This window comes from Orycteropus afer, unplaced genomic scaffold (genome assembly GCF_000298275.1).
Source record: "Orycteropus afer afer isolate SDZICR_OR568_19922 unplaced genomic scaffold, OryAfe1.0 scaffold00027, whole genome shotgun sequence".
Lineage (NCBI taxonomy): Eukaryota > Metazoa > Chordata > Mammalia > Tubulidentata > Orycteropodidae > Orycteropus > Orycteropus afer.
The window spans coordinates 3,990,002-4,005,323 of record NW_006921614.1 but is presented as its reverse complement, the minus strand read 5'-3'; the positions used below and the strand labels follow the sequence as shown (position 1 = coordinate 4,005,323).

The window sequence follows — 15,322 nt, the reverse complement described above, 5'->3', positions numbered from 1 at the left end:
CTCATGTAATCATCTAGAACAGGGCTTGGCATGTTGGAAGCATTAGGTAAATACATAGTGCAGGTAGCAATAGTTGTACAATTTCCTTTAGTTCCTTATCGGCTATTCTCGATTCTGTTTGGGTTGCCAGTAGTAATCTGGTATTTCATGCAATTAAACAATCTGAATGCCAGTTATTATTGGACTGGACCAATGTAAGATGTCATAGAATTCTTTGACGTGACCTGATGGCTGATAGGACTCCCTGAGGGGCGTCCTCCGCTCCTGCTGCCGCTGCTCCTGGGCACTGCTACCAAAGCTGCCATACTGTGCCAAAGCTCCAGGACTGCAGATGCCTCTCTGATGTGCCAAGTCTCTACTGACAGAGGAATGAAGCTCCCTCTAAGTTTGAGACATTTTGTTTCATGAGTTTCAAATAAGAGCTGCCTTAAGCTGGGAAAGAGCTCTGGTAGCAAAGTGCTTAAGGCATGTGACAGCTAACAAGAAGGCTGGTGGTTCAAACCCACCAGCCACTCCTGGAAAGGAAGGTTGGGCAATCTACTTCAGTAGTGATACCGCCTGGGAAACCCAAGGAGGGGTCGCTGTGAGTGGGATCCGACTCCACGGCAGTCGTTATGTTGTTTTGTTTGTGTTAAGTTTCTGATGTGACTTTTTTTTTTTTTTTTTTAACTAACGCCTCCTTTTATTTAACTTGGCATCTCTCTCCTAGCACCAGAAAGAAACTGACGGGGACTGGAACAGAATTTATGGGCATTATACTGCACTCAAAATCACTTCTCCCTTTATTAAGGAACTGTCATCAGACGAATGTTGAGTCACTGTCTCTTTTCCCTTCAGAGGACTGATATCCTGGAAGGGGCGCGGGGTGTGTGTGTCTCCCCATTCCTTATATTAAAAAATTCCTAGTAGGTCTGTTTCCAGTTCCTGGGACATAACCCGACTCTGAGGATAATCCAGTTTAGACTTAAACTGGGACTTCTACTCCAGTTATGTTACCAAATGATTATTAGTGGATTTTATTTGAGACTTGCATTTTAGACAACCAGTTATTGAAAGTGCAGCAGGGTCAAGTAATGTACCTCTACTCTGGATGTTAGGAGCTCTGGTAGCATAGTGCCTAAGGCACTTGACTGCTAACTAGAAGGCTGGCGATTCAAACCCATCAGCCACTCCTCGGAAGGAAAGTTGGGCAATCCTACTTCTGCAGTGATACTGCCTCAGAAACCCAAGGCTATGAGTCGGGCTGACTCGACAGCACATAACAACAACTCTGGATGTTAATGATGTGATGAGTTTAGGAAAAAAACGATACAAATAAAACAGAGACCAACGACGGTCCCATTACTACAAAAGACAGAATCAGGGAAGACAGACATTCCCCTATCTCAGGGCTCACTAATATTGCGTTGCTGGGATCCACATTCTCTTATAATATGCCATTTTCCTTGGTGCGCACCCAGAGGGCTCCCCTTAGTTGCTTCCACTCCTTAATTTATGGAATTAAGACTTCCATCTACTAATGTTAGTTTAGGAGTCCCTGAGTGGTGCAAATGGTTAAGCACTCAACTCAAAACCAAAAATTGGTGGTTTGAACCCATCCAGGGGCACAGCAGAAGAATGGGCTGGCGATCTGCTTTCAGAAGGTCACAGCACTGAAAATTCTATGAAGCAGTTTTATTCTGCACACATGAGGTTACTATGAATGAGAAGCAACTCTATGGCAACAACAACAACATTATTTTAAGCCCTCCCACTATTTACCCCATTCTCATTCTAACCTCTGCTACTTAGCTCTTTGAAGATGTTTGTTTTCCAGGAATAGACCACACCCCAGTTATGTTTGTTCTTACAGCCCAGGCAAATTCTCAGTTAACTCTCCGTGTCGGTTACATTTTTTATCCTGCAGAATTTATAAGAGCAGAGACTTCTTTACCTTAGATTACTTAAGATTTCCCTTAGCACCATTAGCAAATGTGTTTATTGTATTCCCCCAGAGAGCTACATGACTAATAAACTCCTTCATCACCCTTACACTTTTGCTCAGCCATTACCTTCTCAGTGAGGTGATGACCACCAAATTTAAAATTACAACCCTCCTGTCCTGACTCTCTTGATTCCCCTCTCTTTCTATTCTCTTTTTCTTCATAGCACTTATGGCTTACTTTTTCTTTAATTGTTGAAAATACACACAGCAAAGCATACACCAATTCAACAAATTCTACATGTACAATTCAGTAACATAGATTACATTCCTCAGGTTGTGCAAACTCCTTTTCTAAACTATTAACATAATCCCCATTAACATGATTTTACTGCCCCCTAAACTTCCTATCCCCATTAACATGATTTTACTGCCCCCTAAACTTCCTATTTGACCTTTTAAGTTGCTGTTGTCCATTTGATCCCATATGACCGTTCTTTAAAAGAGAACAATATTGCACTTAGGACTTCCTAATACAATATATAGATTATGTCTCCTGTCTGTAACATCTTGAGACCAGGGAATCTTTGGGTCTTAGATTATTCGATGATATAGAACAGTGCTACACCAAGTAAAACCTCAGTAAGTATTTGTTGAATGAATGAAGGTGCAATATTGTTACATCTTTCCTGCACAAATTTTTTTAAAACATTTTATTGTGGTTTTGGTACAAGTTCACAGAACAAATCAGTTACTCAATCCACAATTTAAATGCATTTTGTTTCGTGACATTAGTTCCAATCTTCTCAATGTAACAGCATTCCTTCAACTTCCTCCCTGGGTTTCCCATTTCCATCTGCCCATCTTTCCTGTCCCTTCCTGCTTTCTGAATTTTGTTTTTGGGCAAATGTCTTTTGTTCTCATATATATAGTTGATTATTCTGAGAAGCATGTTCCTCATGGGTATTATTGTTCACTTTATAGGCTTGTCTGTTGTTTGGCTGAAAGGTGATCTACAGGAGTGGGTTCAGTTCTGGGATTGAAGGGTGTCTAAGGGCCATAGTCTTGGGGGTTCCACCAGTCTCTATCAGACTGGTAAATGTGCTCTTTTTATGATTTTGAATTTTGTTCTACATTTTTCTCCCACTCTATCCAGGACCTTCTATTGTGATCCTGATCAGAGTGGTAGGTAGTGGTAGCCGGGCATCATCTGGTTTTTCTGGTTTCAGGTAAATGGAGGCTGTGGTCATGTGATCCATTAGTTCTTTGCATGAATTATTTCCTTGAGTCTTTTATTTTCTTCACTTTTCTTTGCTCTGTGTTCTAGTTACCCAGTGCCACTCAGACAAGAATATACCACAAATAGGATGGCCTTAACAGTTTATTCTCTTACAGTTTGGAGGCTTTAAGTCCAAGTTCAAAGTGCCAGGCTCTAGGGGCTGGGTGAAAGCCCCTCAACCTTGGGGTCCATCTCTGCCTCCTGCTCCTGGCCCACTGGAGGTAGAGGCGTTTATTCACTCAGACAGCTGCTGGCTGCTGAGGCTGAAAAACCCAAGGTTGACAAGTAAAAAGGCCCAGTCCCGATATTACCAAACCACATAGCAGGCAAGTAATTCAAGTCCACTGTAAGTCCCAAGGTTGGCAGAGCATGGCAAGCTGCTGAGCAATGACACAGATACATGCAGGGTCCAAGCGTGATGCAAACTAGAGACCATCCCCCAAGGCTTCTCCTTATATGCAGGAAGCAGACCACATCCCATAGGCAGCTACTCAGCTGCTTGTGGTAGATCCCACCATGGAGTTGATTGCCAGTCTCATCATGGGGATAAAACTACATAACTACATCCAGCTGCCCAGCCACTCAACCAGGCCCAGCCAAGCTGACACACAAACATAACCACCACACTCTGGATAGTGAGAGACCAATAGTTGTATCTTAGATGGCCACTCACAAGCTTAAGATCTCAGTTGCTATTCACCAAAGTAGGATGCAGAACGTTGTCTTTATGGACTATGTTATAAGATGTCCCTGGAGACTATGGTCTTAAGCCCTCAAGCCTAGTGACTCATTCCCTCAGGGTGTTTGGTTATGGCTAAGATGTTCTCATAACTTTGCTCCTGTATTCTCTACTGTATAACATGTGTATATTTGCAGCATGTACAAATATGTATGTAGAAATCCTCTGCCAAACTTATATATGCTTGTGGATGTACTCGTATGTGCCATTCCACAGCTGTTCAGCATACAGACTACCTATTTATTAACTTGTCAATTATTGTTTGTTATTACTGTTATTGCAGGATTGTGTATGTAGTCCTATTTTTACTGTTGTTGCCTTTTACTCTTGCATACCTCCCAATGTCTTCCTTGGCCTTGGTCATGTTGTGCTGACCACCTTCTTATTGTATATTACTTTTCCCAGTTTAATACATATCTACCAACTCTCACTGCTGTTGAGTCGGGTCTGACTCATAGCGACCCCTCTTTGGGTTCCTGAGGCGGTATCACTACAGAAGTAGATTGCCCAACCTTCCTTCTGAGGAGTGGCTGGTGGGTTTGAACCACCAGCCTTCTGGTTAGCAGTCAAATGCCTTAGGCACTATGCCACCAGAGCTCCCATCTACCAACTAGTTAATGATTTTCCCTCCTTCCCCCTTCCATCTCTGGTAACCACCAAAGAATGTTTCTTTCTGTGTGTAAACCTTTTTCTTGACTTTTTATAGTAGTGGTCTCATGTAATATTTGTCCTTCTATGATTAACTAATTTCACTCAGCATAATGCTTTCCAGGTTCATCCATGTTGTAAGATGTTTCATGGATTTATTGTTATTCTTTAATATTGCATAGTATTCCATTGTGTGTATATACCATAGTTCATTTAGCCATTTATCCATTGATGAGCATTTAGGTTTTTCCCACCTTTTTGCTATTGTGAATAATACTGCAATAAACATGGATGTACATATATCTATTCATCTCACAGCTTTTATTTCTCTAGAATATATACCTAGTAGTGGCATTGCTAGACCATATAGTATCTCTATTTCTAACTTTTTAAGGAAGCGTCATACCGTTTTCCCAATGGATGTACTGTTTTCCACAGTGGGTATACCATTTGACAACCCCACCAGGCAGTGCATGAGGGTTCCAATCTCTCACACCCTTGCCAACATTTTTTTTTTTTTTTCTATCATTGTTATATTGCTAGGGTGAGATGATATCTCATTGTGGTTTTGTTTATATCTCTTTAATGGCTAATGATTACAAGCATTTCACCACATATTTTACTGGTTGCCTGAATGTCTTCTTTGGTGATGTATCTATTAATGTACTTTGCCCATTTTTAAATTGGATTGTCTTTTGTTGCTATTGAGATGTTGGTGTTTTCTATAAATTTTAGAGATCAGTCCCGTGTCATATGTTGTTGCCAAAATTTTTTCCCTAGTCAGTAGGTTTTCTTTTTACTCTTTTGGAGAAGCCTTTTGATATACATTAAGTGTGTGATATTTTAGGAGGTCCCAGTCATTTATGTATATTCTGCTTTTCTTCTGCTCATATTGAGCATGTTTAGTTATGTTTGATAGTCTGTGCCATAAATCAGGGCCCCTAAATTTACCCTATTTTTTCTTTCATGATCTTTAGGGTTTTAGGTTATACATTTAGAGCCTTGGTCCATCTTGAGTTTTTGTGCATGCTGTGAGGTATAGATCCTGTTTCATTTTTCTGCAAATGTATATCCAATTTTGCCAGCTTCATTTTTTAAAGAAACCTTATCTTCCCTGTTTAATGGATTTTGGCCCTTTGTCAAAACTCAGCTGTCCATAGGTGCATGGAGTTACTCATGGGTTCTTGTCTTAGTTATCTAGTGCTGTTATAACAGAAGTACCACAAGCTGATGGCTTTAACAAACAGAAATTTATACTCTTACAGTTTAGGAGGCTTGAACTCCAAATTCAGGGCCTCAGCTCTAGGGAAAGGCTTTCTCTTTCTGTCAACTCTGGGGGAAGGCCCTCGTCTCCTTTCAACATCTGTAGGCCTGGTGTTCCTTGCAGATCTACATGTGTCTTGGCATCAGTCTTCCCCTGGGTCTAGGATACACTCCCAAAAGGATGTACTCTGCTCCCAGCTCTTCTTTCTTCACAATAGGTTCCTCTGCTCACTTATTTAATCTCCTTTATATCTCAAAAAAGATTGACTCAACCTAATCCTATAGATTGGATCCTGTGTCATCAATGTTGTTGTTGTTAGGTGCCATTGAGTGGCCTCTGACTCATAGGGACCCTATGTACAACATTAACATAAACCAAAACCAAACTCACTGCTGTCGAGTTGGATCTGACTCGTAGTGACCTCTCCTTGGGTTTCCGAGGTGGTGTCACTATGAAAATAGATTGCCCACTCTTCTTTCCAAAGAGTGGCTGGTGGATTTGAACTACCAGCCTTCTTGTTAGCAGTCAAATAGCTTAGGCACTACACCACCAGAGCTCCTATCTTTAACACAGCTATCTTTCCTATCTTTAACATAACATTAACATAACTGCCCCTAATCCTGCTCATTAACATCATAGGCGTTAGACTTACAACACAGGATAATCACATCAGATCACAAAATGGAGGATAATTACAAAATACTGATAATCATGGCCTAGCCATATTTATGGAAGACACAATTTAATCCATAACAGGTCTTTGACATGCTGTTGGATTCCATTGGCTAGGATATTGTTGAGAATGTTTGCTTCTATATTCATGAGGGATATTGGTCTGTAATTTTCCTTTATAGTGGTATCTTTGTTTGGCTTTGATATCCGTGAAATGCTTCTTCATAGAATGAATTTGGGAGTATTCCATCCTTTTCCATGTTCTGGAATGATTTGAGTAGAGCTGATGTCAGCTCTTCTCTGATTGTTTGGTAGAATTCTCCAGTGAAGCCACCTGAGCCAGGTCTATTTTTTGTTTTTGTTGGGAAGTTTTTTTTTTTTTTTGAAATAACTTCTTCAATTTCTTTTTTAGTGGCATGTTTTTATTGTGATTTGGGTGACAGTTTACATAGCAAATTCATTTTCCACACAGCAGTTCATGCACATGTTGTTTCATGACTTTGACTGCAATTCCCTACAATGTAACAGCTCTATTCCCACTTTCTTCCTGTAGTTACCTCTTCCCTGTGTCCTTCTTTCTTATGCATTCCTGCCACCTGAGCTATCTCCCTGTGGAAATACTGCCCTTCTGTTCTCCCAGGATTGATCAAGAACCTTGTAAAATTTTAATTGACACTTGCACAACCCTGTCCACCATCAACCCCATGTGTTTACAGAAGCCTCTGCCCTGGAATACCAAAACCTTTAAAGTTGTGGAGGGTCACTAATCAAGAACAAATTCTAACCCACACTAAGCCCATTCTTGTATCTTTCTATCCTATGGAGGATCTACATCTTTTTCTACTTAGTCACAGTACCCTAGTTAATTTAATAGGAAGAGAGTTATTATCTGTCTTTGGTAGCAGAAACCCTGTGGACCACAGCTTCCACAGATGTTGGCTGGGTGCTGTCAGCAGAACCCATTATAATTCAAGTAGATACCTTCAAACCTTTCTTAAAATCCCCTAAGCCAAAACCTACTACCATCAAGTTGATTCCAACTCATAGTGACCGCCCCATTGGGTTACCAAAGCTGTAAATCTTTACAGAAGTAGATTGCCTCATCTTCCTTCTGCAGAACAGCTGATGGGTTTGAACTGCTTACTTTCTGGTTAGCAGCCACATGCCTTTCCTACTATGCCACCAGAGTTCCTTTAAAATCCCCTAAAAAACTAAACCAAACTCACTGCCACTGAGCCAATCCCAACTCATAGCTACCTGTTGGGTTTCCAAAGCTGTAAATCTTTATGAAAGTATATTGCCTCATCTTCCTTCTGCAGAGCAGTTGGTAGGTTTGAACTGCTGACCTTCTGGTTAGCAGTCAAGTGCCTTTACCACTATACCACCAGAGTGCCTTTTAAAATCCCCAAGTACCCTTTAAAATGAGAGGCCAAAGAAGGACTTGCTCTAATATCTAACTATTCCCACAACACTCTTTATGTGGTGGATGATGTTGATTGTTTTTCTAATGTTGAACCATCCCTGCATACCTGATATGAACCCCACTTGGTCATGATGAATGATTTTCTTGATGTGTTGTTGGAGTCTATTGGCTAGGATTTTGTTGAAGATTTTTGCATCTATATTCATGAGGGATATTGGTCTGTAGTTTTCCTTTTGAGTGATGTCTTTGCCTGGTTTGGGTATCAAGGTTATGCTTGCTTCATAAAATGAGTTAGGAGGATTCCATCCTTTTCTATGTTTTGGAATAGTTTGAGTAGGATTGGTATCAGTTATCTGAATGTTTGGTAGAATTCTCTGGTGAAAACGTCTGGGCCAGGACTTTTTTTAGTTGGTAATTTTTTGATAACCTGGTCAATTTCTTCTTTTGTGATGGCCCTGTTCAACTTTTGCACATCAGTCTGTGTTAGCTTTGGTAAGTGGTGTGTTTCTAGAAATCCGTCCATTTCTTCCAGATTTTCAAATTTGTTGGAGAACAGTTTTTCATAGTATCCTGATATTATCCTTTTTATTTCAGTTGGTTCTGTTGTTATGTCGCCCATTTCATTTCTTATCGTGTTATTTGTATTCTCTCTTTTCCTTGGTTAAATTTGTCACTGGTTTGTCAATTTTACTGATCTTTTCAAAAAACCATCTGCTGGTCTTGTTGATTTTTTCTATTACCTTTCTATTTTCTGTTTCATTCTGTTTCAGTTCTGCTCAAATCTTGATTATTTCCTTTCTTCTGGTGAATGGAGGCTTTTCTTGCTGTTCTTTTTCTGTTTGTTGGAGATGTTGTTTTAAGTGTTGATTTTGGCTCTTTCTTCTTTATTGATGTGTGCAGTTATTGCTATAAATTGGCCTCTGATCACTGCTGTTGCTGTGTCCCAAAGATTTTGGTATATTGTGTTATCATTCTCATTTGATTCAAGTAATTTTTGAATTTCAATTTTTATTCCTTCTCTTACCGAGTCTTTCTCAAGGAGAGTGTTGTTCAGTTTCCAGGTGTTTACTCTTTTTCTGTTGATCTTCCTATTGTTGATTGCTAGTTTGATAGCATTATGATCTGAGAAGATGCTTTGCAGTATTTCAATGTTTTAAAATTTATGAAGGCTTGCTTTGTGGCCTAACATATGGTCTATCCCGGAAAATGTTCCATATGCACTGGAAAAGAATGTATATTGTGCTGCTGGTGGGTGAAGTGCTGTGTAGATGTCTATAAGGTCAAGTTGGTGGATTGTAATGTTTAGCTCTTCTACATCTTTGTTGAGTTTCTTTCTAGTTGTTCTGTCTTTCAATGAGAGTGGTGTATTAAAGTCTCCCACTATGACTGTGGAGTCATCTATTTGGTTTTTCAGCTCTTTAAAAGTCTGATTTATGTATTTTGGGGCTGTTTCATAGGGTCTATAGATATTTATTATGCTTATATCTTCATGTTCAATTGATCCTTTAATCATTATATAATGTTGATGGAATACCGATTGAGATATTTCAACAAACGGATGCCCCATTGGAGGCACACACTTGGTTGTGCCAAGAGATTTGGAAGACAGCTACCTGGCCAACTGACTGGAAGAGCTCCATATTTGTACCCATTCCAAAGAAAGGTGATCCCACAGATTGTGGAAATTATAGAACAATATCATTAATATCACATGCAAGTAAGATCTTGCTGAAGATAATTCAAAAATGGTTGCAGCAGTATATTGACAGAGAACTTCCAGAGGTGCAAGGTGGATTCAGAAGAGGACGTGGAACAAGGGATATCATAGCTGTTGTCAGATGGATCTTGGCTCAAGGCAAAGAATACCAGAAAGATGTTTAGATGTGTTTTATTGACTATGCAAAGGCATTTGATTGTGTGGATTGTGACAAATTATGGATAACATTGAGAAGAATGGGAATTCCCGAACACTTGATTGTACTCATGAGGAGCTTGTACCTTGACCACAAGGCTGTCGTTTGGATGGAACAAGAGGACACTACATGGTTTAAAATCAAGAAGGGAGTGTGTCAGGGTTGTATCCTTTCCCCACACTTATTCAATCTATATGCTGAGCAAATAATCCGAGAAGCTGGACTATATGAAGAAAAATGTGGCATCAGGATTGGAGGAAGAATCATTAACAACCTGAGATACATTGATGATACAACTTTGCTTGCTGAAAGTGAGGATGACTTGAGGCACTTACTGATGAAGATTGAAGAACGCAGTCTGCAGTATGGATTACGTCTCAATATAAAGAAAACAAAAATCCTCACAACTGGACCAATGAGCAGCATCATAATAAATGGAGAGAAGATTGAGGTTGTCAAAGAATTCACGTTGCTTGGTTCTACAATCGATGCCAATGGAAGCAGCTGTCAGGACATTAGATGATGTGTAGCATTGGGAAGGTCAACCACGAAGGAACTGTTTCAAGTGCTGAGGAGCAAAGATGTCTCCTTGAGGACTAAGGTGTGCCTGACACAAGCCATGATATTTCCAATCACCTCGTATGCATGTGAGAGCTGGAAAATGAATAAGGAAGACCAAAGAAGAGTTGATGCTTTTGGCTTGTGGTGCTGGCGAAGAATGCTGAAAGTACCATGGACTGCTAAAAGAACTACCAGATCTGTCCTGGAGGAAGTGCAGCTGAAATGCTCCTTGGAAGTGAGAATGGTCATGTTGTCAGAAGGGACCATTCCCTGGAGAAGGATGTCATGCTTGGTAGGGTGGAGGGTCGACGAAAGAGGGGGAAGCCTTCAACAAGATGGATTGACATGGTGGCTGTGATGATGGGCTCAAGTATAGCAGGGATCATGGAGCTGGCGTGGGATCAGGCAGTGTTTCATTCTGCTGTGCATGGGGTTGCTATGAGTCAGAAATGACTCCACGGCACCTAACAACAAACCACCACTTGGCACTCTCCGAGCTGTCTGTGCCGTGCAGTCAGGCTTGCTCAGGATTGCTGCCAGATCACAGCTCCTTATGTCTCCTTTTCTGATATTTTCATGCAAATTCTTCTGCTAGTTGGGGTTTAGTCCACTTCTGTATCTTTCCCTTCAAGGCTTAGGGTCCAGGATTATCTTCTGTGTCTGTGTTAATTGGTTCCCCTTATCTTTGTTGAAGAGGGTCTGTGCAGTCTTTCTCCCTATTCCGCCATCTTACCAGAAGTCTCCCACAACACTCTTATTTTCCTTGTTAAGAAGCCAGATACACCTATACCTCACTTAATGACTATCTCATTATCTGACATTTTGCATTTATGACAATAGTAAAATATCTACTATATGACTATTTCTATACTAATGAGACAATGGCCATGGCCTTAAAGGATGAGGACCATCCCCTCCCTCAAAAAAGATTCTCAAGGTGGGCTTCAGGTAGCTGGGCCACACTACCCCAAGTTTTCCACTCCCTCTTGCCAGCAGGAGCACCATATCCAGCTTTTGTGTGGGACCAGCCTTTTCCATGGCCTCTAGGCAGACACGTAGGCAGCACTGAGCCAGTGTGTGCCAGTTCTGGGTTCCCAGCTGCCATATGCCCTGAGGCCCTGCAGCTTAAAATTGGTGTGAAGTGGGAAGGGAGGAATTAAAGAGGAATTGGAGAGAGTGTTTAGAAGAAATATGTGCAAGTTTAATGACAACCCAAATGAGCTGCACTGGGCCTGAAGCTTCCCCCTTGGTGTGGTCTGGTATGTGGCCAGGATCCTAGTGTCCTCACAGGAAGCACCAAGTCTCAGTAACTCATGAGGCTCAGAGGGCAGAACAGACTCCAAGATCATGAATGCAGGGCTTGCAGTTGTGGGAATGGAGCCCTGAGACAGCTCTGTGAGAGAAGCTCTGACCAGCACAGGAAGAAGGTGAAGTGGTTAAGCTGTGGACCCTCCAGTCACACAGCCAAGCTTTATCCAGCTTTGTCTCTTCCAATCCTCCTTTTCCAAAGAAGAATAATCCACAACTGGACTCATTACAGAGATGAGGACATCAGTAAATCTTAGTTGTTATTATTTCTATGATGATATTTTCTAAATTAAAAAAAAAATTGGACAAATGGATGGTCTGAAAACAGGAAAAAAAGAATCCTCCATTTTGCATAATGCTGATTTTTATATAACGATCTGGTCTTTGGAACTTAACCATGTCATTTAAGTGAAGAGTAGATGTAATTGTGGCTGGAATTTGTACAGGATCCACGTGCCATTAATTGCATTGTAATTTCTATATTTCCTGTGGTTCCTAATCCACATTTACTCCTTTCTAATGTACTTTCTGAAGCCTCTCACTTTACAGTGGTTGATTTTTCAGTATTCTTGTACATCTCAGTAGCTACTGTTTTTTGCTTTTATTTGGGGGAGGACTGGCAATACATGTAGACTGGAATGCCTAAAACCTTCATTGAATCCTTACTTACTTTTCTTAGATATTACGTGCAGACCTACAACCTTTACAATTTGCCCATGGATCCACTTTATTACAATACGTTGATGATTTGTTGTCTACTCTAAATATCAACAAGCTTGTCTCCAAGACAGCATTCTTTTGACTATTTTCTAAAGAGAAATTGCAACTGACTCAGCTGTCAGTTAATATTTAGGACATATAATCTCAACAAAGGGGATACATAATGACCCCAAAATAAAAGAAAATATCCCTAGCTTCACACACACACACACACACACACACACACACACACACAAGTTGAGGGGTTTGGGGGACTTTTTGCTAGTCTTTTGTTGATCACTTTACTGCATTACTGTGGTATAATCCTCTGCTCTGACATTTTATTCCTCACTTGAAAGTAATTGAGGACTTTTGTTCAGTAGTGCCAGATGCTGAAGTTTAATACTTAATGCCTTTCAAATAGCCTTACTCTACCAATTTGGATATTTTAACTAGTGAATTAATCAATATGAAATGTTCATGTTCTTAACATTTTTTTTTTTTTACCTTTTTTTCCTTCACCAAGGCTTGAAAGAAAATGCTTTCATTAGATTAATTCAGTCAGTAGCTAGCACTGCTAGCTAGATCTGTTGGATCTGCCATCCTTCCCCACAAGGGTACATGAAAACTCAGATCCCCTACCTTCTCCTGTACTTGTATCTCTGTGCCCCCCTACAACTGTTAATTTTAACATTCCCTATAACTGAGTTGTATGCATTAGATGATGGCATTCCCTTGGATTACTGGCTGTTTTAGTTACCTACTGCTGCTCTGACAAGAATATACCACAAATGGGATAGCCTGAACAAACAGGAGTTTATTCTCTTAAAATTTTGGAGGCTAGAAGTCTGAGTTCAAAGTGCCAGGCTCTAGGGGCTGGGTGAAAGCCCCTCAACCTTGGGCTTTAGCACTGCCTCCTGCTCCCGGCCACTGAAGCTGGAGGCTTTTCTTCACTCAGGCAGCTGCTAGCTGCTGAGGCTGACAAACCCAAGGTTGACAAGTAAAAAGGCACAGTCCAGATATTACTAAACAACATGGCAGGCCATTGATTCAAGTCCCATTAACAGTTCCAAGACTGGCAGACAAAATGGCAGGCTGCTGAACAACGACTTGGCTGGCTACATGCAGGATTCAAGCATGCCATAAGCTGGAGACCTTCTTCAAAGTTGCTTCTTACATACTAGAAGAAGCCCACATCCCTAAAGCAGCTATTCAGCTGCTCCAGCAGATTCCACCATGGAGTTAATTACCAATCTCACCATGGGGAATAACTACATCCAGATGCCCAGCCACTCAACCAGGCCCAGCCAAGTTGACAACAGCTTTAACTACCACACTGGCTCAGCCACAAGTTCCCTATTTTAACATAACCTTTCTCAAAACTAAAAATTGTTCTTATGCTCCTTGGAAATCCACTGAAGATTGTCCCCATGAATTTTTAGTTTCATATCCCAAGTTCCCTAGATTTTTAATGAGTGTCTTTGCAAATAACATAAATAATAGTCTAGCTTGCCAAAGTATATCAAGGAACTAAAAAGAGCCTTGCACTCTAACTTGGAAACCAATAATTCTAGAATTAGGACACTTACTCATTTGTAACAACTCCAACAAATAATTGGCTTGAGCAGGTTGATCAACCACTCTGCCCCCTGTTCCAATCTACTGTTGTTGTTAGGTACTGTTGAGTCATTTCCGACTCATAGCGACTGAATGAAACACTGCCCAAACCTGCGCCAACTCCATGATCGTTGCTATACTTGAGCCCATCGTCACAGGCACCGTGTCAATTCATCTCGTTGAAGGCCTTCCTGTCTTTCATCAACCCTCCACCTTACCAAGCATGACATCCTTCTCCAGGGAATGGTCCCTTCTGACAACATGACCAAAGTAGGTGAAACAAAGTCAGGCCATTCTCACTTCCAAGGAGCATTTCAGCTGCACTTCCTCCAGGACAGATCTGTTAGTTCTTTTAGCAGTCCATGGTACTTTCAGTATTCTTTGCCAGCACCACAACTCAAAAGCATCAACTCGTCTTTGGTCTTCCTTATTCATTGTCCAGCTCTCACATGCATATGAGGTGACTGAAAATATCATGGCTTGTGTCAGGCACACTTTAGTCCTCAAGGAGACCTCTTTGCTCCTCAGCACTTGAAAGAGGTCTTTTGCAGCCTACTTGCCCAGTGCTATATATTGTCTAATGTCCTGACTGCTGCTTCCAGTGGCATCAATTATAGAACCAAGCAATGTGAAGTCTTTGACAACCTCAGTCTTTTCTCCATTTATTGTGATGCTGCTTATAGGTCCAGTTGTGAGGATTTTTGTTTTCTTTATATTGAGATGTAATCCATACTGCAGACTGTATTCTTCAATCTTTATCAATAAGTGCCTCAAGTCATCCTCACTTTCAGCTAGCAAAGTTGTATCATCAATGTATCTCAGGTTGTTAATGATTCTTCTTCCAATCTTGTTGCCACATTCTTTTTCATATAGGCCAGCTTCTCAGATTATTTGCTCAAAATATAGATTGAATAAGTATGGGAAAAGGATACAACCCTGACATACTCCCTTCTTGATTTTAAACCATGCAGTGGTCCCTCGAATGACAGCCTCCTGGTCAGTGTATAGGTTCCTCATGAGTACAATTAAGTGTTCTGGAATTCCCATTCTTCTCAATGTTATCCATAATTTGTCACAATCCACACAATCAAATGCCTTCGCATAGTCAATAAAACACAAGTAAGCATCTTTCTGGTATTCTTTGCCTTGAGCCAAGATCGATCTGACAGCAGCTACAAGATCCCTTGTTCCCTGCTCTCTTCTGAATCCAGTTTGCACCTCTGGAAGTTCTCTGTCAATATACTGCTGCAACCATTTTTGAATTATCTTCAGTAAGAT

At 40.8% G+C, this 15,322-nt stretch overlaps 1 protein-coding gene across 1 annotated transcript in view; it reads right to left on the bottom strand.

The window, feature by feature from the left end:
* Positions 1 to 153: 153 nt before the first annotated feature.
* CAGE1 (cancer antigen 1) overlaps positions 154 to 15,322 on the bottom strand; it is a 149,476-nt gene continuing 134,307 nt past the window's right edge. Inside the window, 1 exon segment of the mRNA XM_042780216.1 lies at positions 154 to 381. Coding sequence (XP_042636150.1) covers positions 154 to 381 — 228 coding nt within the window.